This window comes from Pezoporus flaviventris, unplaced genomic scaffold, assembly GCF_033815535.1.
Source record: "Pezoporus flaviventris isolate CSIRO_AGI_PZ_B2104156 unplaced genomic scaffold, CSIRO_AGI_Pfla_v1 ptg000188l, whole genome shotgun sequence".
NCBI classification, from domain to species: Eukaryota; Metazoa; Chordata; class Aves; order Psittaciformes; family Psittacidae; genus Pezoporus; species Pezoporus flaviventris.
Window position 1 is genome coordinate 476,179 of NW_026892736.1, and position 27,010 is coordinate 503,188.

Consider the following 27,010-nt stretch of genomic DNA (forward strand, 5'->3'; position numbering starts at 1 on the left):
AAAACAATCATGGCAAAACCTGAAAATTGCTTTGGCAAACAGTTCCCAGATGGTTCTATAGGAAAATACCAGGATACAAAGTCCCATTTATAACTGAGAGCAATATTAACTAAGAAGTATTTTCCTGTTTCTGGAAGGTCTAACAACAAATGAACAAGGCTTGTTCCCGTCTTCTTTGCCTACTTGAAGAACATCAACTTCCCTTTGATTTAAGCACACCAGCACTTTACTATGTGTGCTTCCATTTCCAGCGCATGCAGAAAAGCAGTTCTGTTGCGAGACTGGCAAAGCACTCAGCTCCCAGTCCCTGCTTTAAGGTCTCCTTAAAAGCTACCATGAGTTTGTTTTCCAGATCCTAAACTTCGATGCTACCATCAGCAGAGCGTTCCCAAGGGGTCTGCACCACCACTTTGGTATCTGAAGTGTGTCAGCCCTCACGTTTCCTGGTGGCTGTAGCCTCCTCCTTTAACACTAAGTATTTCCAGAAGCTTTTTTATCTAATAACTACAAATCCCAGCTGCTTCCTGCACAGTCTCACATGCTTTGTTACCTAAGTTCACCTATGATTCAATCTGTAGAAAAAGAAGGATTTAGCCTAACTGTAACCTGGTTCAAAGCCAAGAGCAAAGATGACTTTGCATGACTGCACTGGGAGAAGCAGTCAGCGAGTCAGGCTGCTGTCAACACGTATTCTCTGCTATTTTATTCCACCAAAACACTCATGCCCAAGTCATGCAGGAGTTGCATGGAAGGTGCAGGGTCAAATTAAGAAGGTACATTCCCACAAAAAGCAGCCTGGCTGTATGCACAACCCACACATGGAAACAATCTCAGCACCCCAGGGTCTGTGGATGAAACAGAGCCAAGTGCTTGCTTCATGCAAGTCATATTGAGGGCACTCAGCTCAAACACAAGTTTAACCCCCCCACAACTTTGTCAAGTTTCTTTGCCCATCCCCATTCTGATCTCCTTATCTGCTGTAGTGAAGTGGTAAAGCATGTGGCTCAGGGGTGAGGAGAGCTGGGCCACCTCCCTTCAGCAATGGGTGCTGTGCTGGGGAAACCCCAGCACCATGGAAACTTGGTAACTGCAGATGCTCACCTGCAGCTGCTTGGGTTTCACCGAACCAGGTTTGCTTCTCTCCTCCCCTACATAAATGCTGCCCAAACTGGGGTCTTGCCCCAGTGTAAAGACTTCTTTTTGATCAGTTTAATACAGTGCATGTGATGAACAAACTCCCCCACTTGATCATATCATTATTGAAATAAAAATAGCAAAGTTAATCACACAAACCTTCTGCCTTCTCTTTCTGACAAAATGTCCACATGATCACTGCTGGATCAACTCTACCTCTGCTTGCTTGCTGCAAGTCTGGTCAGCACCAGCTTCCCACTGCAACCCATCCCAGCCCTTCCACTGATCCCCAGACTCTCTCTGTCCCACCTGCCCATCAAGGACCTGGATTTGCTGTGAGGCTCCTTTGAGATCATTACCTTCTGTTCGCTTCTTACCTTTATGACAATTATAATTTCCAAGGCATCTAAAGCATTGTAAGAGCCTGTAGGGCCAGGACAAGGGGAATGGCTTGAACCTGCCAGAGGAGAGACTGAGATGAGCTCTTAGGCAGAAGCTCTTCCCTGGGAGGGTGCTGAGGTGCTGGCACAGGGTGCCCAGAGAAGTTGTGGCTGCCCCATCTCTGGCAGTGTTCAAGGCCAGGTTGGACACAGGGGCTTGGAGCAAGCTGCTCTAGTGGAAGGGGTCCCTGCCCATGGCAGGGGATTTGAAGTGGATGAGCTTTAAGGTCCCTCCCAGCTCAAACCATCCTGTGATTATATGATTAGTTATGCCAACTGCACAAGAGCCCAACCTTTCAGGTAAAAAACCACAGCATCTTGAAAACTCTTTCAGGCTTAGAGCTGGAAGCAGACCTTGACTCTTGGGATCACCAATCCCAAATCACACTTTTGGGATGCTGTTTGAGCAACTGCACTGTTCTGGCTGGTTGACAGGCTACAGCCTTTGAAGGGTTATCACACATTGCTGTTTTTAGCAAAGGGCGAGGACCCTTGCAGTACTGCCCACCAAGATGATATCAAACCACCACTTCCAGCTCTGCATAACCCCTTTAAGGTGGGACTGAGACAAAGTGGTATCACCCTATGGAGTAAGTAGCTTTTCTGAGAGCTTTGCCTAAGCAGCTTTCCCAGAGAGCAAACTGGAACCTGTGTGCTGTGCCAACTCTCCTCCAGATCCGATAAAGGACCAACTTGCTGACAAACAAATCATTTATAAGCAGCTTATTTGACTGCTAAGTGGAAGAGATCTCATTGCTGGTAAGGAAGGGAAAGGAAACACTGGACTCTCTTCACCCACCACCTACTATGAGGTGTTCCTTGTTTGTGGCCATTTCTTTAACACACAGAATGAGAAAGGATGTACTGGTTCCTATGCCAAATGCTGAGGATCACGGATCAAAGAAACCCTTCTTGTAGAGCATCCAGTCTGTGCTGTTAGTGCAAGGAAGTAAAAAGGGACTTTACAGCAAACAATTTGCCATAGAGCAGATGGATCTCCAGGATTCCTGCCTCCCTCCCTGTTTAGACACACAATAAATACCTTAAGAAAGGGAGAAGAGATGTTCATCATCCCCTCAGAATCAGAGCAGAAGTTTTCTGCAAGCTTGCATGACTTGGACTTCCTTAGGAGAAATTAATGCTTAAACTGAAACTATGCAGTAGTCCCCATCAGCCTCCAGAAATACACTGTTCACATACGAGCAGTGGCTATATATGCCAAACAGATAATGAAAACCTCTGCTGGAAGCACAAATCTTGATATTCATATAATGCTACATGTAATAAAATACCTCAATCAACATTTGAAACTTGGTGCCTATTCTGATCAAATACCAAATCAAGGAGGCAAAAATTTAGGGTCTTAGTTCACAAAAGCTTCATCAGGACCCTTAGGATCATGAGCTGATCCTCTATTTTTACAGCTCTGAAGATAAGACCACTCTTATTTAGGCACTTAAAATGCTGAAGTGAAAGCCTAAATGGATTTGCCCTAATTGGAAGGCTTTGGGCACAGTTATGCTTGAGCAACACAGACCTTGTTTTAACGTTAACAGCAAACAAACACCAATCCCATCTGCTGTGGGGCCTTTTGTTTCACAGCAGTTAAAAGCTTGCTTGCTGGACAACTGGTAGTTTCTCTTCTGTATCAAGCTTTGTTTTCCAGAGCAGTTCATTCTGTGATGGATTTACAGCAGCATGCCTTGTTCAACACCACGTTTTAATATGGAATAATGATAGCTGTGAGCCCTGCATCTTCACAAGAGCCTCCTTAGTGTGGCAAAGCTAGGCTGAGGGAGTAAAATAGGGAAAAGAAAAGCTCTTATGAGAGCAACCTGCAAGGCTTGGTATGAAGGCACTGTTTTGCAACATCAGAGGAAGTTCGCTGTCATTGATAAGGTGTCGGTTGGTAAACCATCTCACCACTAAAAAACTCCAAGAGTGAAAGGGAAATCCCCAGGGGTAAAGCAGAGCTGAAGTAAATGCCAATTATAAAAGGAGCTTCCTCACATGCAGAGCCAATCAGGTCATCAGAACACTGGAAAGGAAGCTTGAATTTAAAAATACATTATCTGGTTTGCAACACTGCAGCCAAGGGGCAACCACATTTTATTTATATGTACATACAAATAACTTTAAATAGAACCAGGTGGTTATTATTCTCTCCAATATGCAAGATTTTAGCCCCCGTAACTCCCTTGGAGGTACAGTTCCCACCTATACTATAGCTCTGTTCCCACCTATACTATAGCTCTGTGTAGAGCTGCCCAAAACCAGATGTCCATTTGCTTATAAACCAAAGTGGGTTTTCATCTGATTCAAGAATTCAGTATTTCCACTAGACTCCATACCTCAAACTGTTTGATGTGCATGTGTGAAAGGTTTAACAGTGACTTTATCACGGATCAACACAGGGGAATTTCTAGATGATCTGCAAGCTGCAACATGATTTTCCAACCCTGAATCTATTTGGCTTCCCCTCACCATCTGACACACTTTTAGATAGTATTTAATGATACAGAAATCAGCTATTGCTGTTCACTAGGATTTAACTATTGGTTTAAGGCTGTAGCTAAAACTCCAAAAGGAAACTCTCCTTTACACAAAGCCAATCTTAGTGCTCACAGAAGTTAGCACAATTTAGGTAGCACTTCTTGGGCGAGAGGCTGAAACAAAGGTTCAACTGAATTTCAGCTAACAAAGCTGGTTGTGCAGTTGAAGACTTGCCATTGTCCCTGTAACCTGCAGAAATAACCTGAAGTACTGGAAAAGGAAGGAGTAAAACGAAGCTATTTGACAACCATAGCATTTGTCTGACAAACTTCAACAATAAACTCCAAGTTTCTTGTGCCTCATGGGATTATATGAACTACAGCAATGGCAATAATCAAACTGCCTCCAGAAATACAACCAGCTGCCCTCTGATTTTATCTCATGACTGTCAATCACTACTTCAGCTACCTAGTCTAATTCTGCCTTTCCACCTCCTAACTTACACAGGGGAAAACATGACTCATGGGAATGAGGAATCCTTTGTCTAGAGGAACATAGACATGACATTTATTCCTATCTATCCTGTAAAAGCACAATAAATCCAATGATCCCTTTATCACTTATAGGGGCCTAAAAGAGAGAAGCAATATCTTTGACACTGTTTACCTTTCATTGGGGACTGTAGTGATAGGACAAGTTAAAACTTAAACAGGGGAAGTTTAGATTGGATATAAGGAGGAAATTCTTTCCTGTGAGGGTGGTGAGGCACTGGAATGGGTTGCCCAGGGAGGTTGTGAATGCTCCATCCCTGGTGGTGTTCAAGGCCAGGTTGGACAGAGTGGGTGGCATGGTTTAGTGTGAGGTGTCCCTGCCCTAGGCAGGGGGTTGGAACTGGATGAACTTAAGGCCCTTTCCAACCCTAACTATTCTGTGTTTCTATGATTCTAGATCACACCATCAGTCTGTAATAAGATTTGAGAGGTACAGTGTTACAATCATAAAAACAGGCTGTGCTTACATGCACAGCAAACCAGCACCTTTTCATTCTATTTGTTTCCCCTCCTATTCAAGCCTAACACACTGAAGTCTGGTTACAGCCCCCTGTTATCACACAATCCCAGACTGGTTTGTGTTGGAAGAGGCCTTAAAGCTCCTCCAGCTCCAACCCCTGCCACATGCAGGGACACCTTCCACTAGAGCAGCTTGCTCCAAGCCCCTGTGTCCAACCTGGCCTTGAACACTGCCAGGGATGGGGCAGCCACAGCTTCTCTGGGCACCCTGTGCCAGCACCTCAGCACCCTCCCAGGGAAGAGCTTCTGCCTAAGAGCTCATCTCAGTCTCCCCTCTGGCAGGTTAAATAATACGTAAATAACAATACTGCTCTCTTTGCAGACTGAAGCAGGAACTTGACCAACACAGCCTAACCAAGTACAAAGACTTGGATGAAGATGGAGACTTAAAAGTACTAGAAAGCAGTCGAGGATGGGCATTAGATATTGTCAGACACATTTACTTGGATCCACACTCAAAATGTTCAGTGGTTACTGGATTAACAACTTGGAACCAGGCAAAAAAAATTACTGAAAGCAGTTTTCTCTGAGCAGCAGCAGAACATCTGTGATGTAGAATGGTGGGTTGGCTTGATGCCATGACAAAGACTACTGGAAACAAATGAAACACACAAAAAGAACCTTGAAATAGCAGACTTTAAGTATTTAAGGAAGGTATTGGCTAAAGCAGTCTGGATTCAGGCATCTGAGCTATCTTCACAGTTATCAGGAAGGGCCCCTTTGGGCTGTGCCACACAAAGGAAAACCAAATCAACAAAATCAGAGCCTTAGTTCATATTCCTCTTCTCATTGAGTCTTGCAACATGGAGGTGGGAGTGTTTTAGTGCAGTCTTTAGGAATACTGAAAAGTAAAAATAAGAGTTTCCTCATTCAGCCAACATAAATTACTCAGCCCTACACTGAAAAGCAGCAATTCAAAAAAACAGCTAAATATATCAATAAGCACCTTCTGCATGAAGACATCTCTAGCTTGAATGTCACCCCTATTTTCTAGTCAGCTTTTCAACCATGCCTGACTGCTCCTGAGAAGCCAGCTACACCGCTAACCCGCAGGTCAGCCCCCTAGGTAACCAACAGGATAACATCTTTGTCCTGTGCTACAGCTTCTTTGGAGCAGGCTGGCCAAGCTCAACTGCAGTTTGCTTAGTGATTCACCTGTCCTGCTGGCTATCACTCTGGAAGGAACTGAAATTGTCTTCATAAGCCTCTTCTGAAGGAAGTGACACTTAAACAACGCACTCAGGCAGGGTATCCTTCCAATCCCTCAAAGTATTGGAGTAACTTGGTTCATTTCAACCAACTGTTCATGGTTTCAGGGACATTAAATTCACAGACCCTCAGCAAAAAAAAAAAAAAAAAAAACAATGAAAAATAATAATCAGGCAAATGGATGGCAACAAAACACTTAAAAACACTTGGGAGAATATACCACAAGAGGGAAATTTGCCGAGTTACCTGTTATACCAAGCAGGATGTGCTTTAGAAGCAGACAGAGCTTGTCTTGCCTCTTTTAAAGCTGGAAGTATGAGGAGAAAGTGGAAATACTAAAGAGAAAAGCAGAGTGGTCTCAGGAAGCACAAGGATAAAGCTGGTGCCACTGGAGCGTGTGGACACAGATCCAGAGGATGCGGGTCTGATAGTTCTGCTGCTAATACCTTGCTAATCAGAGGAGTGAGTGGCTCAGGCTAGCTGAGATCAGTTATTCAACATTAGGTTTCATGCTTTGACCACTACCAGGTAGTTCTAATTTGCACATCTTTCTCAGAAGGGATAACTGAGGGATAACTGGTCCCCTAGAAGTTTGTTCCAAGTTGCTTTACAAGTCAAAGCCTCAGACCATGCTACACATCCCTATGTTGTAGTGCTGACATTCTCCTCATCCATTTCAGTTTCTGACATTCATCAGCTTCCCATTGATGAAGTGGAAACAAGAGTTCAGAAGATTAAGGATTTGGAGGGGGATAACCCCAAAGGTAAATGTACAACTTGGTCTCTGCTTCCAGAAACACACTGCAAAGCTACCACACAACTTGCTCAAGCACTAGAGAGTATGAAGCTCATTCCTGGTTCTTAGTAGCACTGACGGTCAGGATACACAAAGCAGCTTTGAAATAAAGTTTGCTTCCCTCACAGATGAGAAGCATTCAACAAAAGCATTTCAATTGCACAGTAACTTGTTTTTCTGGGTCATTCCTGCTAACACACACCTTTGTATGCATAGTTTAGACATCTTTAATTGTGAAGCATGTGTAAATGTGTGTAATTTAAATCAAATCACAGATTGTCACACAAGTTGCAAATCAGTTGCTGATGTTTTTCACTTTCTGCCCTGCTGGTTACAGCTGCCAGGCCAGCAGCTCAAATGAGCATTAATCATAGAATCAGCTGGGGTGGAAAAGATATTTAAGATGACTAAGTCCAACCATTACCCCAGGACTGCCAAGATCACCAACTAAACCATGTCAGAACATGGAACAGGGGCCCAGTGAAGTTGTGACATCTTCCTGAAGGGACACTTGAAGTTGGGCTCGTCAAGATCCTGAGCAACCTGCTCAACTGGACATGGTTTGAGCAGGATAGACCCGATGGTTTCCAGAGGCCCCTTCCAACCTATTATTCTATGCTTCTGTATCAACCAAACTTCCCTGATCACACCCAAGCAAGTAACCCCCTAAATTTCTCTAGTGACTATAATCCTTCCTTCATACATCTGCACTTAAATATCTCCCAGATGAACCAAGAGCCAACTTTATCAGCTGTGCTTGTCAACAGAATAAAGTGATCAGAAGACTGTGGCACACAGCAGTAGCAGAACCACTACCAGAAGACTGGGTTTCATTTTGCCCTGGACTCAACCATGGGTGGATGCTTGCTGCTACATGTGGGAGTGATGTTTGGAGCAGTTTCCACTTCTGCCAAGCAGCTGGGGGAACAAAGCTGGGATCTACAGTTGAAATAACTATTACTATAACCGAAACAAAAACCCAACCCCAAATAAAAGATGTATGCAACAGTAACAAAAGCCAAAGGGAGTTCTGCTCATCACAGGACTTCTATAGAAGCAAACTCAAAGACAAACCTGGTTCAGTTTCCATCTATAAATACAACCAATCCCACCTGCCGTTCCTCCTCAAGGCGTATCCTCTCCTCTTCTTTCCGCCTTTCCTCCTCTCTTTTTGACTCAAGCTTTTTCCGTTCTTCTCGCTCAGCTTCTTCAGCCTAAAACACAAAATACATCATGCAGGCCAAGCCTTTACCCTGCCTTTGTTAATTTCATAGTGTGATACCATGGGAAGGTTTTTTTTCCTATCTTCCTAGATGTGCCTTCAGAAAGAAACAGTAAAGAGAGTAATAAAGTCATCATGGTGTGATTTAACATCCCCCCCCATGGCTCTTTTGCACACTTGATGTGGTAAACATAGAAATCACCCTTCTCGCTTGCATTAGCTGTATTTCCATGAGGGTTTAAGCTTCAACCTTGCATATGAGCTTATTCCCATAGTGAAATTAGGCAATATTGTGTCATGGTGTCTGGGAGTGGGGGGAGGAAGAAATAGGGGAGTGAGTGAGCAGCTGTGTGGTTCTGAGTTGTTGGCTGGGCTTAAACCACAACGCATGGCATTCCATTTCTCCTCACTTAAAGTTTAGTTGGGATGAACCATAAGGAGAGGGGAAAATAACAGAGTGGGATATAAACTCTCTAACACCAAGTACATCCAAAGACATCATTAACTTGGAATCCTTTAAAGAAAAACCTGTACTGGTCTATTTAAATCAATTTACGATGAGTTTTTAAACCAAATTTAGCAAAGGGATTGTTGCAAAATGGGACACACATATAAAGGGTGTTTAGTGTGCTGTTTAGATGTTTAAGTTGTTCTTCAGTATATTTCAGTTTGAAACTGTATTAAGAGAGCAAGCAGAAGACATTCAAATGGAGGATTTGCGGCTTTGAATGCTTCAGAGAAGACCCAAATACGGAATTTCTCTGTCTACATGGGAAAGTAAAAATCAGTGTTTTAAAGAGAAGCAAAAGATCCCTCACTCCAGCATCTGATGCTTATCTATTATCTATTCAGCTTTGCTCAGTTTCCACAAAAAGACAGGCTCATTAAACAGAATGAATATGGAAAGTAATGAGGAAATGGTTAAAGCAGAGTGAGAAAAGAATCATAATAGAAGTTTCTATATAAACATCTACTATATATTATATATATTATATATAAACTATTCTATATAAATATAGAAGCTTATATATAAACATAAAAATCAAGTTTATTGCTTATTTTCTTGTCTATAGGGTAGACCACTACATTGCAAAGCAGAAACTGGATTAAAACCTCAGGTGATGCTAAAATTCTCAAGATGGGATTTCACTACACATTATAAAATGTCAGTAGTCTCACAAACCCTGTCTTTTTTAGAAGGTGTAAGTCCACCCTGCACCCCAGCCTGATACGCAAAAGCTGTTTGAGTTTCTCTTCTTGCAACCCCAACTTACAGAACAAAACAGGGTATGCAAAAAATACATAGAACAACTAAAAGAATTAATGCCTGAGCTGCTGCCATCCATGAGCATGCTTCAGAAAGTGAATTTCTGGGGAATTAACAGCAAAATGCTGGGCAAAACTGAGAAAATGCAACAATATTTAAGCCCTTTACACACAGATTTAAGAAAGAACAACTGAAAAGCTACAGTGTGTTCACTCTGCATACTTGGTCTCTGGCTTAAGAGACAGATTTCAACCAAAATCTCCCTGTATCACAGATTTCTGTGGATTAATATTCATCTCCCCCAGTCCATAAAAACAATAAACACAGATAAACCCCATGCAAAGCTTTTGCACTATGAGAGCACATACAACAGCACTGCCCATGGTTTTGGTCACAGACCCAGAGTTTCAACAATGCTCTGTGGGCTTGAGGGTGTTTTTAAGGGGAGACAGTGGTGACGTTAAGCTGTAAGCCAGTGGAAACATCCACTGAATATATATATATATACTTTTTTTTTTTCAGTGACTGTATGTATATATATGTACAAGTAAAGAGCATTTAAGAGTTTCTCTCCTCTCTCCTCCCCACAAGAATGCCAGAGAACCTGACACAAAGAAAATGAGGCCATTTTTCCATGGATCTGTCGGAATTTTTTATTGTCATATTTTGGGATATGACAATAAAAAGCTGAACTTTAGAGTGTAAGCTTTAAACCAAACCCACAATTGCAGTGATGACACTGCCTTTGCCTTCCTGGGGTGTCTGTCACCACCGGTTCTTTGCTGAGTGCTGCTATTCAGGCTCTGCTCTGGGCTCTATACGTGGCAGGAAATGCTTACCTCTCTCTGTGCTTTTCTGGCTTGTTTCTCTTCTAATTTCCTCTGCTTCTTTGCTCCGATTTTCCCAGACACCTGAAATTCTGGCACGTCCTCAGCATCATCTTCCTCTGCAACATCGCATAAATGACAAATGTGAAATCAGTTGTGGAGAATTCCTTCGAGAAACTCCACTGCTTCCAAGGAAAGCAGCAGCAGATGAAAAGGAGACACACACGCACTTCAGACAAGACCTATTAGATGGAAAAAGGCAAAGAAAAATCACAAGAGACTGCCAAAGCCACAGAGTAGAAGCAACAACGCAAACACAAGCTCGAGTCAGAAGTAAAACCCGACTTGATCTTTTAAAGGAAGGTTTTCCATAAACCTTTTCTGCTCTCACAATTAAATTAAATACCTTTTCATACATAAAATGTGCTGATGGCTGTAATTATAGCAGCTTAACACTTGCACACAGAGACTTTCCTCCCAGTTATCTTTAAGCTTAGCACATCAGATCCCCATTCAAAAAAGAGAGATTTGGAGGCATGCCACTCATCCACTGGTTAAAATAGACATTAAGGGAGGAGGAGAAGGGGGAAATAAATCCCTGCAATGCAAATCTTGGGAATGACAGCAACAAAACTACATGTAAATAGCTCCCTGTTGTACAACAGTTGGTTGTTTGTAAAGATTATTTCTGCAACTGTGAAATAGGAAAGCATCATGCTGAAATGGTGTGCAAATGCCTCATTTTCTGCTCACCCAGGGGCTAAGGAATACTAAAGAGCTTTGAAAGACTCTCATGCCTCCCCACCCAACGCCTCAGGAACATTTGGCCACTTTATTTGCTAAATTTGCCCTTGATCCTACAACATAAGTACTGTGGATTGACCTGAGTGTTCAAAGAGCAATCATTAGCTCACTTCACCGAACACCACACAATATAGAGAGATTTGGTGTCTGAATCAGTTGGCAGAATCAAAATGAAAGATCTTAATCACACTGATACCTTCTGGGGTAATTTATACTTAAGTACAGAGCATCCATAGGGCTGTTAGACTTGATGCCAGCTTCAGATCCACACACTCAAACTCCACTGGGTAATTTGAGCATCAGCACTGCCAGCTCCTGCTGCTTTCCTGAAATGTGAGGCTGATTTCATACAATCACAGCACGGTTTGGGTTGAAGGGACCTTAAAGCTCACCCAGTTCCAACCCCCTGCCATGGGCAGGGACACCTTCCACTAGAGCAGCTTGCTCCAAGCCCTGTCCAAATGACTATAATTCTGATTGCTGGTCACCATTAAAACCCCCACTGTTTGATGGAGGACTGAAGTGCATTATCATTAAAGCCATTCCCCTTATCCTGTCCTTACAGGCCCTTGTCCCAAGCCCCTCTCCAGCTTTCCTGCAGCCCCTTTAGGCACTGGAGCTGCTCTCAGGTCTCCCCTTCAGGAGCCTTCTCTTGTCCAGGCTGCCCCAGCCCAGCTCTCTCAGCCTGGCTCCAGAGCAGAGCTGCTCCAGCCCTCGCAGCATCTCCATGGCCTCCTCTGGCCTCGCTCCAACAGCTCCACATCCCTCTTGTGCTGCTGCCCCAGAGCTGGAGCAGGACTGCAGGGGGGGGTCTCCCCAGAGTGCAACAGAGAGACTCCCCTCCCTGAGCTGCTGCCCACACTTGGGGGTGCAGCCCAGCTGCATCAGGAGTGTGCATTCAAGGGGAAGAGAATACAGGGCAACTTCTCTCAGCTAAGTTTTAGCCCTCATCATTGTGAGGGGAGAACCAAACAATCCCCCAGCTCTTGTCTGAGCCCTTGGTTTCCAAGACCAGGCTAACAAGAAGAAAAAGCCCCTGGTATTTGATAAGCAGCTTCATGAGAGCCTTTGGCCATTATACCCAGAGCTGACTGTACTATGGCAGTCACCAGAACTGGTCTGATAGGGCTGATGCCAGGATGTTTTCCATATGAAGCTTCCTCCAGAGCACCCAATCCACTCTTTTGGGAACTTAAAAAAGCTGCTATTAAAGGAGCATATGAATAAATAACACTCCCCCTTTCTTTAATACGCAGAATTAGGTTTGAAACACTCTTGTTTTACTAATTCCAATACATGCTATGGTACTATGGTTAAACCACTGAGACACATCAGAAACAAATGCAATTGAGAGCTGTGTAGGTGGCTCTCAAATAGCTGAGCTGTTTTGGGGCTACGGAAGTTAATATGAGGCAGGCTTGCTGAACTGGGCTTCAGAGAATTGCTGCTCTCTGATTACTGAGATGATCAAAAGGGTTCCCCCTTCCTACACCATAAAGAGAGCAACAGGGGACACTGAGGCTTGACACAGTTGCTTCTACAATGTTGCTGAAGCTTAAAATAACCTTATTTGTGTTTTAAATACAGGGCCAAGGGGAGTTCCAAACACACAATGGGTGAGCAACCCAGCGTAAGCAGGTATTACTCCAAAATTAACAGCTCAACACTGGTATTATTCTTCAGAAAGTTATTTCTGGAAAACACCTCAAGTCTAAAGCACCATCTATGATACTCTTCAACCCGAGGCTCTGAAAGCTTCTCAGATCTCATCTACATTAAAGAGTACCTGAGCCAGAGGTTAGGCAGCAGTCTAGGGAGGCTTTTAAATCCTTTTCCCAGTCCTGGATCAAACATGCCTTTGTTCTGTAGCTTTGCTTTCCACCTGTTTGAAGCATCTGACGTGATCCCTTAAGTACCACTTCCTCCAAGCTTTCTCTAGTGCAGAGTTACATCCAACAAAGGACAGACAGTGATGCAGATACAGCCCATGATTCAGCAGAGCTTTAAAGGTCAACAATGCATTAAACCTGGGTGCAATTAACGTGTTAAATAAACCTGAACATGCTGACAAGAATGTAAGTACATGGTAAAAGGATTTGCTGAATCAATTGGTTATTACAGCAGAATAGCTCCACCAAAAGCGGAGTGGATGCTGCACACCACCAGCAAGGCTGTATTTTGGTTTTAATAAAGAAGCTACTGCTTCAGCAGCTTTTAACAATCACTTTTCACATAGTCGTAGTCGCCAACACTAGTAGCTCTTACGGGAGGTCAGGCCATAGGAACGTCTCTCCAGGTAAGATGTGAGGTGCTCAGTTAGCTGTGCTTGCTTGTTGTGAGAGCAGTTTAGCATCACAAAAAGCACTAGGGGAAGCCTAACATCAGACATCATGGTATGGTTGAAGTTGCAAATGCACTTTGATCTGGGGGATACTGAAGGGGCTCTGTAATATATCTGATGTCTTAAAACGTGGCTGTTCTGGGAAGTACACAGGGTTGTGGCAGGAAAGGGACAGAAGTTTAATGTTTCAAACTGGACACAAGCAGGTTTCAGTAGTGACTTTCCCTAACAGATACAACAGTGGTGTCACAAACAGATACAAAATCTGGTGCTGGTAAAGACCACCAAACCTCAAGGCACGCAAGACCCTCTTCACCCAAACCGCTTGGATGTAATGGGACTGCTTTCAACCCTAGCCCCAACCCTACCAACACATTCTGGTCTATCTTCATGGAGTCCAACATAACTATGCCGATGTTTCCAGGGCTTACAAAGCATTCCCACCACCTTTCAGCTCAAAGGGACAGAAAGCAGAAATAGTCTGACTTAGCACAACACTTTCACTTCACATGTTCAGCTTCACACAACTGGGTTGGCTCAGGTGGCCAGCTGAGAGACAGCTTCAGGGAATCATCTTTTCCTTAAAGTTTTCAACATATGGAAAGGCAGGACAACAGGAACAGGTAACGGTCACACAGTCTTCCAATCTCTTGGTATTTACAGACTACTTAAAAACATTTCCAAGTACCTTTAGAAAGTGTACTGGAGTGCTGATGGTCTCTGGCAGGACAGGAATCTACCAGCTACCGTGCACAGAACATGCAAAAACTCCAAATGAAACAACATACATCATATGACTATATATCATATAGTCATAACATATGACTATATATACACTATATATCATAGAATATATTATATTCCATGATTTTACTATGTCAAAAGGTCTGTCTCACTTCCCATTAAGTTTTGGAAATGAAGCAAATGGACTGCCAGAGTCACAGACTGGTTTACTTGGAAGGGACCTTAAAGCTCATTCAGTTCCAACCCCTGCCATAGGAAGGGACACCTTCCACCAGAGCAGGTTGCTCCCATCCAACCTGGCCTTGGACACTGCCAGGGATGGGGCAGCCACATTTCCATCCATGAAAAAGGATGCGAGCTGCTCACAAGAAGTTCCTTGGGCTCAACTAGCTGCTTTATTTACTACTTAGGCAGCAACTAATGAAAGGAGTAAGAGAAAGAGGGGGGAAGATGCGAGGCAAAGCAAACAGTTCTGCCTCCCAAAGACATATGCCCTTTATTAACATTGAATAGATGTATGACACCAGCCACTGGAAAGGAAACAATCCACCCCATGGAAAGGTGTGGGCATTCATGAGTAACACAGCCCTGAGGTGGCAGTCATAACAATATCTAACTTACTTTTCAATTTGGTAGCTATCCAGTTTAGGAACCCAATGAGACATTGGCACCAATGTGCAGCCACAAAAAAAAAATCACCCTATACTTTGGACAGCAAAGAAAGGACAGGAGCCCTTTAGAGAAGAAGTCAAAGGACTTGAAGTGTTTTCTCAAAGCCATATGGCATAAGAAACCACACACCTACCTCTTCCACACACCATCTGCACCTGCAATGTCTCAAGGGCAGACACACATTGTGCATACTTTGACAACACTGAAGTCACTTTCTATATGAACAGCAGCAAGTCAAAATTAACTTTTGATTCACCAGTCAGGATATTTGTAGTCAAAGTTTAACTGTACTAGAAAGGTTTTCCTACTGATCAAGCATTAAAATGATTTCAACTGCTACATCCATTAATATTGATTACCAGCTGGCTCATGAGAACAGCATGGGACCACACCAGTGCTTCTAAGTTTACAGTTTCCAGATTGCTCAGCACACCAAGAGTATGGGGAGATGAAACGTTCCACGTGAGGTAGAGCTTCTGCTCAGAAATGTGCTTCTTACTTTGAGAAATGCAGAACAAACGTTCTGTTCAAAGTATCCAGTATTCATCACCAAATGAGGATTAAAAAGAAAACAGTTTATCCTATTCACCCCCCCCAAAAAAAAAAAAAAAACCCACAAAACTACTCATACAAGAGTTTTTTAGATGCAAGATCTGAATCCTGGACTTAGATGCTCCACAGAGCAACAATGGGTATTTTAACACAGTACCATAGAATGGTTTGGGTTGAAAAGTACCTTAAGATCGCTCAGTTCCAACTCTCTGCCATGGGGAAGGACACCTCACACTAGACCATGTTGCCCAAGGCTCTGTCCAACCTGGCCTTAAACACTGCCAGGGATGGAGCATTTATCACTTCTTGGGCAATCCATTCCAGTGCCTCACCACCCTCACAGTAAACAACTTCTTCCTTATATAACCTGAACTTCCCGTTTCAGTTTAAACCCTTTGTCCTATCACTACAGTCCCTGATGAAGAGTCCCCCTCCAGCATCCCATCCTTGTAGCCCCCTTCAGATACTGGAAGGCTGCTCTGAGGTCTCCACGCAGCCTTCTCTTCTCCAGGCTGAACAGCCCCAACTTCCTCAGCCTGTCTTCATACAGGAGGTGCTCCAGCCCCTGATCATCCTTGTGGCCTCCTCTGGACTTGCTTCAACAGCTCCATGTCCTTCTGGTGTTGAGGCCACCAGAACTGCACACAGTGCTGCAAGTAGGGTCTCAACGAGAGCAGAGGGGCAGAATCACCTCCACTGACCTGCTGCTCTCACTCCATTTGATGCAGCCCAGGATACAGGTCAAATTATCACATTTTTTTAAATGTCTAAAAGCTTCTATTGTTTGTTCAGTTCTTTCTTCCTTACCAGTGACTAACACAAAGAAAAACACGAGATTCTGATCTTTTTCTTTTCTTTTGCCAAGCCAAAGAGGAGAGGAACTTACAATTTAATCTATACTGGAATCATTAAGTTGCTGTTATCGTGTTTTACTTTACAAGCTAAAGCACTCAGTCTGTCAAAAGCTGTTGGCTTTATCATTACTGGTTCTGTGGCAATTAGTAAATTTAAAACAGTATTCACTGTACTGGACGTTCCCACACCTGTGCTCAGCTGTACAATCATAGAATAGTTAGGGTTGGAAAGGACCTTAAGTTCATCCAGTTCCAACCCCCCTGCCATGGGCAGGGACACCTCACACTAAACCATGGCACCTGAGGCTCTGTCCAACCTGGCCTTGAACACCGCCAGGGATGGAGCATTCACAGCTTCCCTGGGCAACCCATTCCAGTGCCTCACCACCCTCACAGCAAACAACTTCCTTATATCTAACCTAACACTTCCCCTGTTTAAGTTTGAATCCATCAACCCCTGTTCCATCGCTACAGTCCCTGATGAAGAGTCCATGCAACACTAAAAGCTCATGTGGATGTTGGAGTGTTTAACCTTTTGGAGTCATATCCTGCTGCCTAAAGCAGAGAGCCCTAGCTTGTACCAGTTTGAAAGAAAGGTTGTTAACAAAACCCAATTCTTTCTTTGATGCAGTTAGTTCTGTTTGTTACAAACCCCAAAGAAACAAAAAAGCTTGTGATAATCCACACAAAGACCCATTTTTGGCAACACTTTGTGCAAGTAATTTGTTTGTAAGATTGAGCGTCTTTTAAAAGCAAACCTTTGAAAACATGTCCTGGAAATGTCCCAGGCTGCATGGGCTCTCCTGGCACCTCCTGCTCTTTTGTGTGGTTTCTTATCTAGCTCAGCCTCACCCCTAACACCTACCAAAGCCTCCCACCCAGAGGATCACCTGGTGGTCTCTGCTTGGTGGTTTGGAGATTGCCATCATGTCTTAAATAAACCTGTTTCTTTGTAGCTACCCTGAATCATACTGCGGTGACACCCACCAGTTTCAGCCAACAAAAACACCACCCTGTCAAATCAACAGCAGCAAGTTAGGGTCCGAGAGACAACCTTCAGTGACAGAAAAGCTGTGTCCTGCTCACCAACAGATTAAACCACCCTGGAAAAGGCACTTTGCCTGTGCATGCCTTTGTCCCTCCACAAACTCTGTATTGTGTGCTGTGGCAGGCAGGTTTCACTGCATGTTCATACAAAGTCAGTGTCAGAAGTAATTTACAACAGTCCTTCAAGCAAACGCATTTAGCTCAGATCACCATCATCCTTGGTGTTTTTACCACAGCAGGAGCAAGACGACCTGACCACACTTGCTGTTACAAGTTCATCCCCATGAGTTTATCACTTGATAAGAAATTACAGTACTAACATGTTCCTGCAAACATCAGATTGGCTGGGTCACTTTCTGCTCCAAGGAGGTAGTGTCAAGAGAAGCACCTACATCACTGCAGAGCAATTTGCAGTGCTTAAGGCACGAGGAGCAGGTCTGGAAGCCAAGGCTCAAGGTGAGAATTGCACGACTGCTTTTACTGCAGGTAACCAGGAACCAAATAAAAGCTTTCAACAAAACATCTTTACACGTACCCAAGGTGATGAAGTCCAAGTGGATGCACTCAGAGAATCAGTCAGGCAAACCCAAGAGCCAAAGACACCCTTTTCAGTCAATAAATAAATGGGATCTGAAATTGGAAACTATTTAATGCTATTTATTCACACTACCCCACATCCCAAACAACTCTCAATCTGACTCCAATTTATCCCCTTCCCACACTTCCTTCCACCACTTAGCTTGGCCTTTCCTGCCCTAAATGATTAATGCCTGAAATCCACACACATTTATGCCTTGCAGCGAGTTTATTTTCCTCTTAGTTGTAGCTAGCCACACAAAGCCACTTCTGTCTGGCTTCAATTTAAACTAAGATACAACAGAGCTAATGAAGTCTGCAAGCTGGGATATCAGAAGCAACTTAACCACATGAATACAGAACTCTCCTTCCAGACTCATTATGCACAGGGAAAGGCACAGAGACACTGCTACAATGTGCAGAGCAGATGTGTTCTGAGGCATATAGGTTTCCGTAACAGTCACCCAAATTGCACTGGGCTGCATGAGAGTAGTGTTATGACTAGAATTAAGTTGGGCAGTAGAAGTCAACCAAATCCTGTTCTCTAAAGCCAGGCTGGAAGTCACGCTGGTGGAACACAGCTCAGGCAGGGGTCTCAGTCATTTTGAGAATGGCTTTGTCATCCATGAAAAATCTCTTTGGTCATCAGAAGATATTAATAGCTCTTGATATTCTCATCAAATGACCTCCTTTGAGTACTCAACTAACCACTGAAAAACATCATTCAGGCAAACCAAGCCAGAGTAGGCACAGTGGGTCTGCCCCCATGCACAGCACAGCCCACATGGAAGCCGTGAAGAAGGAACCTGTGTACACCATGTGGGTTGCAGTTGTGGTAGGAAAGTCAAGGCATTTAGTGTTTCACTGTTTGTTTTCTGTCTGTGACAATCAGAGAGTAACTGAAGTGTCTTACCCCACCCAACTGAGGTAAAGGAAGGATTATAACGGCTCCACTGGTGATGGGTGTAGAGATGAGTATTGGAACGTTCATTTACTCTCCTTGTCTGCACTAAATGACTCCTTATCCAGACTTACAAGATGAGGACTTCAGCAACAGAAAGGACAATTAAAAGTTACCAAGGTTCTGATCCTAGTCCCACAATTTGTTTTGGTGCCCCCCATTATTCTGCGAGACATTCAAGCACAGGCAGGACTGTGAGCTACTATTTCAGCCTTGAAGCTTTGTCATTCTGGAATGGAAATGTGATTGTTAGATGGAAAACAAAAAGCCCTCACGCTAACCACAACTCCAAAGCCTGCAAGTGTTGCCTTGAGACCATTTCCTAGAGTCAGCAGAACTGGCTCCCAACAGGCAGAATGCTTTGGTGGCAACAGCAGCTCCAACTTGACTCCATTTCTGTGTCTGTAACGGTAACAGATATGGCCAGAGCACCCTTAACACCTTTCCAGAGTTCATTGCCAGATATCCTAACAGCAAAGTCTTGCACCTACGCTGGGGCAGTCCTATGCACAACTACAGACAGAGAGGCTGGATGGAGCAGCCCTGAGGAGAAGGACTTGCGGGTGTTGGATGAGGAGAAGCTCCCCATGACCCAGCTTCAGTGTGCGCGTGAGCCCAGAAACCCCCCTGTGCTGGGCTGCAACCCCACAGCATAAGCAACAGGTTGAGGGAGGGGATCCTGCCCCTCTGCTGTGCTCTGGGGAGTGCCCCACCTGCAGTCCTGATCCAGCTCTGGGGCAGCAGCACAAGAGGGACATGGAGCTGCTGGAGCGAGGCCAGAGGAGGCCATGGAGATGCTGCGAGGGCTGGAGCAGCTCTGCTCTGGAGCCAGGCTGAGAGAGCTGGGCTGGGGCAGCCTGGACAAGAGAAGGCTCCTGAAGGGGAGACCTGAGAGCAGCTCCAGTGCCTAAAGGGGCTGCAGGAAAGCTGGAGAGGGGCTTGGGACAAGGGCCTGTAGGGCCAGGCCAAGGTGAATGACTTTAACCTGCCCGAGGGGAGACTGAGATGAGCTCTGAGGCAGAAGCTCTTCCCTGGGAGGGTGCTGAGGCGCTGGCACAGGGTGCCCAGAGAAGCTGTGGCTGCCCCATCCCTGGCAGTGTTCAAGGCCAGGTTGGACACAGGGGCTTGGAGCAAGCTGCTCTAGTGGAAGGTGTCACTGTCCATGGCAGGTGGCTGGAACTAGATGGGCTTTAAGGTCCCTTCTAACCCAAACCAGCCTGTGATTCTGTTATTTGGTGTTATGCCTGCACCGACCTGTGGCAGAAGTCAGAGTAACATAAAGCAGCATTAGGTAGCTTTGCCCAGAGCTACCCGCAGGCCCAGAGTGGAAATTCCCCACAGAGAACAGAAACTTATTAGTAAAACTTTTCAACAAATTTAGCCATATTTTAACAAGCCACTTCAGGTGCAGATGTTCTAAAGCAACAAGAACATTTACAAATCAAGACTGAAGGAACCAGACTGGCTTGTTTTCAGTGCTTGTGTCTCCATCGGCAAAAAGCTTTGCTTTTCAACCCTCAGCACCTCAACTGATCCTGCACTGCCTGGCACTACATGTTGCTGCATTCACTCTGGGTTCTCTTTCCATGGGAGTCAACTCATTTTTATAACACAATTCTGCTGTAGGGATAATCTGCTATTTCAAGAGGTTCAAATGGAGGAAGCTACTAGTCAATGCTGCTCTACATTGAGGTGACACAGCAAAAATGCACTAGAAGAGATACATCCAGGAGTGATTCCAGCCCTATGCTATATGCCCACTGAGTGGCCTTCAAACCATGTAAACCATCATTTTTTAAGGGGAAAACCACCCCCAAACTCCACACTAATACAGATAGCTCAGGACCTGGCTAAAGGCTTTGCAGCACAGATGCATATAGTCCATGACAGAGTGGGACTGATCTCAATAGTGGCCACTACCCATTGCACACCTCAGCGGCAGGGAAGCAGGGACAGATGCTCCACTCCACAGCTTTATTGAAGTCTATGTCATTTCCAAAGGCTTTGGTGTTCCTGTTGTGCATCCATGCTCAGGCACTTGGAAAGACTATCCCAAAAATAAGAGTAAAAACACCCACAGCAGCATGAAACAGAAGCAAAGAGCAAGAAGTTGTTTTAATTTGAAAAAGAAAATTAACACCCCCCCCCCCCCCCCCCCCCCCAAACAAATAAACCAGGGATGTCATTTCAAAGAAAACTTAATGCATGAGCTGCAGCATCTGAGGTACAGCAAGCTGCAAAGGAATTATTTATAAAGCCCAATGACACAGATTCTTCCGTTCCTAAAGTGACAGAGATAAGCTGTTTGCTTTGACAGCTTCACTGTGGGCCTTTGGCATTCAAACTTTTGATGTCTGGAGTTTAAGGCAAAAGCTTTTTAGATTCTGTTTTCTTTTCCAGGATGTTATCACATGAAAAGAAGGAAGCAAAGTTGAAAAGTTCAGACCTGTCAGTTTTCCACTTGTGAAAGAGTTGAATGTAATCAGCTTGAAAAGCACGTTTACCTGCCAACATGAGCATGAGATGATCTAACAAACTGCAAGACAAGTAAAGCTGAAGTGCAACTAGGCCCTACTCAAGGCATCACACAGATGCGCTCACTGTTTCTCACTTACAGACCAAAAAGAGCCCCTGACCTTCACTGCAAACCCACTTGTAACAATACTTGTGCAGAAACCCTGAACATTTAACACACAATCTGAAAGTAGAAGGAATCTATTTAGGTGAATCATGGTGATATCACTTCTTTAGCAATGAAGATTTGTGTGAAGTTTCACCAGAAAAAGGAATGAGGTTTACAAGGTATAATAAGATTTTATCACCATATTTTTGTCTACAACACCACCACAGAAATATAGCCATTAACTGTAGATCCAGCATGGGAACTGGGGACTTGTCAATAACCTCCTGGCATCAGCCAAACTGCTGCAGTCTCTGATGATCTCCAGCTCATCAGCTTGATTCTGGTCCCCACCTGGATGGCTTCTTGGAAAGAAAACTCTGGATTTTGCAGAGTACATTGGGGAATTAATGCTTCCCACCAATTTGCAAGGAACCAGTGCTTTAATACAGCTTGTCAGTCTACTGCAAGATGGGGATTCTATTTACTCAACTTTAACCTGCATGGCTAAATAAGAAATACAAAAGCCAGCTTCTAGGAAGTAAGTCAAGAATATGTTGTGATGCACTGCAGGCACAACACACTGCCAGAATTCACCATAGGAGGAGGTAGACACTTGAGTTAAAGGTAGGTGGTATCTAGAGATAAATGATGAGGTATGGAGAGAAGCTGAGCAGTCAAATTGATTATAAAAATGAATAATAATAATAATCCACAGTCAGCAAAACTGAAAAGCTTTCAGGAGCCACCTGTACCGTTTCACCAGCTTTAACACAGAATGGTTTGAGTTGGAAGGGACCTTAATGCTCATCCAGTTCCAATCCCCTGCCATGGGCAGGGACACCTTCCACTAGAGCAGGTTGCTCCAAGCCATGTCCAGTCTGGCCTTGAACACTGCCAGGGACTCACCACCCTTATAATAAACACAGTAAGATCTGGTGTTAAGGTCCATTTCTGTGTTGGCAAGTTGAACTGAACCAAACATTACCTTCCCCCAAGTCCTGGGCCTGCTGCGCTCTCCTCTGGGCTATCAGCCGGTTTGCCATGTTCCTCCGGCGCCTTGGCATCCCATCTCCCCTCTCATCCACATGGGGCCGTGGTCTGGCTGCTGCTGCTGCTGCCACATCTCTCTGGTGCTCCTCATCAGCTGCAAAAGGAAAATAAAACTGATGCGAGATCCACCACCTCTGCTTGCTGCAGTTGTCCTTTCACCAGTCAGCTGTTGCAATCAGAATGGCAATGCCAGTGGTGCCTTCCTAATGAGAAAATGCATCCCCACTCTCATGTGGTTTTTTTCCTGCATGGCAGGAGATACCTGCAAGTTGCCTTCCCATGATTAAGCAGGATCATGCACTGGAACTTTCTTATTTCCACCCTGTGCAATGGAGATTTTATCCTGACAGCAGTCTCTTCTGCAATAACATATAGATCATTGTAAAGAAAAAGCTAATGTGCTAATTAGCTATGTGCTAATGTTATTTCAGCTGACAGAACCCACACACACAACGAAAATAAATCAGCCCACCAAAGACAGCCCCCCAAGTGCTCAAAATAATATCCTTAATGTAATAACTTAATTTAATAGTAATCTGTTTTTCCCTTCTGCTAGAAAACTATTCCCTTTTATATGGCACTCTAGTAATTTCTGAGTTATGAAAAGGCAGGGACCCAGAAGCACTTCTTCCCCTTCTAAAGTTGTACTAACTTAGAAGTACATTTATCTGAACTCAAACCTCAGAGCATGCATGTTCAGAGTGGAATATGTAAATCATTATACCTGAAACAAAACCTGAAGAGCAAATAATCATTACAAGTTCTAGCTTGAACACATAAAGAGTAACTTCACTCTACCACCCTGATTGAACTGTGGGTCTCCCAACAAATACATGTAGGGAAAGCCAGAACCCCAAAGGTTAATGCAGCTCCACTCCATCCTCTCTGCTTATGCTTCAGTTACTAATTAAAATGTTACAAATGAGGAATATCCTAACAGAGAAGCAGCAAGGAGACAGCATGACAGGAAGCAACAGACCAGTGGGCTTACTTGAGATCTCCACAGAAAATCCTCCACCAGCTTTTTCTTTGAGACCTCCATGATCCTGTTCCTATCAACGATGGTAGTCATGCTCAAGCAGATGGTAGTCATGCTCTCAGATAATGGTAAAACTTCACCATCCTCGATATCTGCTTTGCATATTCCATTGATAAGCAGAACTGATATTTGTGTAGGTTGCTGCTTGCTCAATCCTACAAAGAACTAACTGCTGTGCCCTAATACAGGTAAATATTCAAATGGTCTCATGGAAAGCTGCACAACTACTCATTTACTTCAACTCAGGACACTTTTTTGCACTTTTCAGCAGGGACACAAAATGCTTTTCTCATTCTGCCAACTCTCCACCATACTCTGATTCTAAAAAAACCCTACTATTAGCATATCTACAATGAGAAAATAAGATTCATTACAACTACATCTATGTGATGATCAAAAGGTGTGCTTGGAGCTCATCTTCGTGCATCTCAATTAGCTTCAAAGCAGCTAACTTTGCCTCTGATAAGACTACAGCTGCAGCCCAGGCTGCAAACCAGAGTAATGTGGGGAAGTATTTGGCCAGCAAAGCCTGTAGCAGTTCAGGATTGCTGCAGCAATGATGTTAGCAGTGCCCCAGTGAACTCCAGCACTAACACACATTGGAACATTTTGAACTGAGTCATTGCACTATCACACTGCAGTCACCCTTTTTATCCACTCCTTTTATGTGTGGACTACAAGAAGTCTACAATAAATTACAGAATGCTGGCTCCAGAGATCTGATCATCTTGCTTCAAGGCTTGCCCAGTCTTATTTATAGCATGATAATGCTTATTTTTGAATGCCATAGGACATGCAAAGGCAGAGCAACGGGTCACTTACTGGGACACTATCAAATGCCAGAAATACTCAGTCTGCCAAAGACTTTTTATAAAGGCAGTATTTCTTCTAATAAGCTTTTGAGATACACTGGAACCTTAGCATCCTTTCACCGGGAAGCTTCAGTGGGTGTATCCCAGTAGCCTCCAGTGATGGTCCTGCACAGCCAGACACTTGCTCATTCTGGGGCCTGGTTTCGGTTCTCAGTGTCCTGTGAAACAGAGACTGGTTTGCATTTTGTGAAAGAGGAAACTACTTATAAGACACATATTAATTTCAAACTGAGGTGTTTAACCCTCACAGAGACCAATCTGTGAACCAAGCTACCCTGTTTTCTCAATTAAATTCTCCACAGAAGACTCAGTAATTCTTCAAAGCTGACCAGTGTTACAGAGGCTTTGAAAGTCATAAAAACTCCAAACCATACCGTGGTCAAACATACAAGGCAGTTGTTGGACAATGCTTGTCAGACCTACAAAGCATACAAACAGCAGAAGACACCTAAACACTATGGATTGTTCATTAGCAGAAAATAACATGCTTTAATAAAGCTTTTTTTTCTTCCCTCCTCCCCCTAAAGCTTCTGTTTGTAGGCATTCATCTGTACAGACATTTGAGAAACATGAATGTTAGTCACTGCATTTCTCCCAGTGCTTCATGAGGAGGAGGAGAAAAGAATCATTCACTCTGCCTGTAACATGTTTCTACCTGGCTGGTTCTTCAGGGGTCAGTGATTTGCCTACGTGGCTCAAGACACATCAGCTGGTGCCATGCCTAGAAAGTCAGACAAGCTCTTTCTCCCTCCATATTGGAAGTATCCCAGATTGTCCAGAGCTGCGTGAGCAGGCCTGTAACTGGTGGTCTCACAGAACACACAGGATACACTAAAACCATAGAATCAGAGTGGTTTGGGTTGGAAGGGAGCCTAAAGCTCATTCAGCTCCCTTGACCTGCTCCAGCACCTCAATGTCTCTCTTGTAGTGAGGGGCCCAGAATTGAGCACAGGATTTGAGGTTCAGCCTCACCAGTGCCCAGTACTGCTGCCACACTGGTGCTGATACAGGCCACGATGCTGGCGGCTTCTGGCTGCCTGGGCACAAGGTGCTCATGTTCAGTGGCTGTCAATCAGCACCCCAAGGTCTTTGCAATGTTATATCATTGGAAAGAACACTTTCAGAACCCCCAGACTTCTCAGTACCTAATTTTACATCCCCCAGGCATAAATCTGCTCTTTCACAAAGCCTCAGAGGAGGCTTTCCACTCAGAGGAAAGACATTTTCCCTTGTGAAGCAATCCTCTGCTATCACAGCGCATCATGATCAGTTCTATCAGATAAGCAGGTCCATCAGGGTTAACACCTGGGCTGGAAAGTTTCAGGCAAAACAAAGTTCTTGAGCTCTTTCACCCCACACCAACACAGAGAGAGCTCCACCTACTGCACCTTGACACTACTTCCCACCACACTGGTGGCATCCAGTATCTTCCACCTTCACACTAACCTAACCTGGGATATTCAATGAGAAAGCAACTTGACATGCCACAAGTGGAACTGCGCTTGGCTTTCCCAGGAAGGTCCATCTTATCACCTTAAGGCTTGTTCACAAACAGATATGCCAACCACGGATAAAAGCCAGCAGGGCTACAGATTTTCTATTCTCAGAAGCCCAGACATGATCTTGCTGGAACCACTCTGCTGCTCCAAATGACCTTTGAAAGGAAACACACAGTTATAGGATTTACCTCTGGTGACCCTTAGCTCCTTTCATTCTCTAAACCAGGCAAGTTTAAAAGGAAATTCCCAAAGAGAGAATAAAGAGAAGCTGCTGCTCTAACCCCTAGACTTTAACAACAAAAGAATTAGTGAGGCTACCACCAGTTCTCCAAGTTAAGTGTCTCTGGTTTCAAGTCTTTTCCACGTTTACAGCCTTACTAGGTGAATTCACACAGCTTTACTAATAGAGCGGTAGCAGCTTCCACTTACCATACAAGAAAAAGGAATACAAAAGCAAAATCCTGCTTAAGATCAAGTTTTGCAGCTATTAAATACACCGCAGGTTTTAAAAACCAAGTTTTGTTGTGTAAGGAGAACAAAGTAATTCTGCAAAGGACTTTACAATGACAGAAATCAGGATATTAAGGTAGAAATTATCTTAAGCCCACAATAAAATAAAGCAAGACCAATGTAGAAGGGTCAAAAAGCTGCCACCGAAACAGAGGCTTCAACATGATTAAACTATCCTGGGTGTAAACTAATTTTAACCAAACTGCTCACAACCAGATTGAAGCTTTTGGAGAATCCACACCATTTAAAACAGAAGTTTGGGCTTCATTTTAGTTAGAACTTTTTATGCTTAGGAAGGAAATGAATCCTGCCAGACCTCATAGCCTCTGACTTACCCAAGTCAATATCAGGAAATTATGTATTTCAGTCACTTTCATCAAAAGCTCAGCTCCAAGTCACCAACTTCAT

General features: G+C 44.0%; 1 protein-coding gene across 1 annotated transcript in view; it reads right to left on the bottom strand.

Annotated features, from left to right (window-relative positions):
- Nucleotides 1-27,010, bottom strand: part of DDRGK1 (DDRGK domain containing 1) — a 40,458-nt gene that overhangs the window by 12,233 nt on the left and 1,215 nt on the right. The window contains exons 2-4 of the mRNA XM_061440987.1: nucleotides 22,618-22,776; nucleotides 10,471-10,577; nucleotides 8,255-8,356 (exon numbers count right to left, since the gene is read on the bottom strand). Coding sequence (XP_061296971.1) covers nucleotides 8,255-8,356; nucleotides 10,471-10,577; nucleotides 22,618-22,776 — 368 coding nt within the window. The remainder of the gene's footprint in view (nucleotides 1-8,254; nucleotides 8,357-10,470; nucleotides 10,578-22,617; nucleotides 22,777-27,010) is intronic.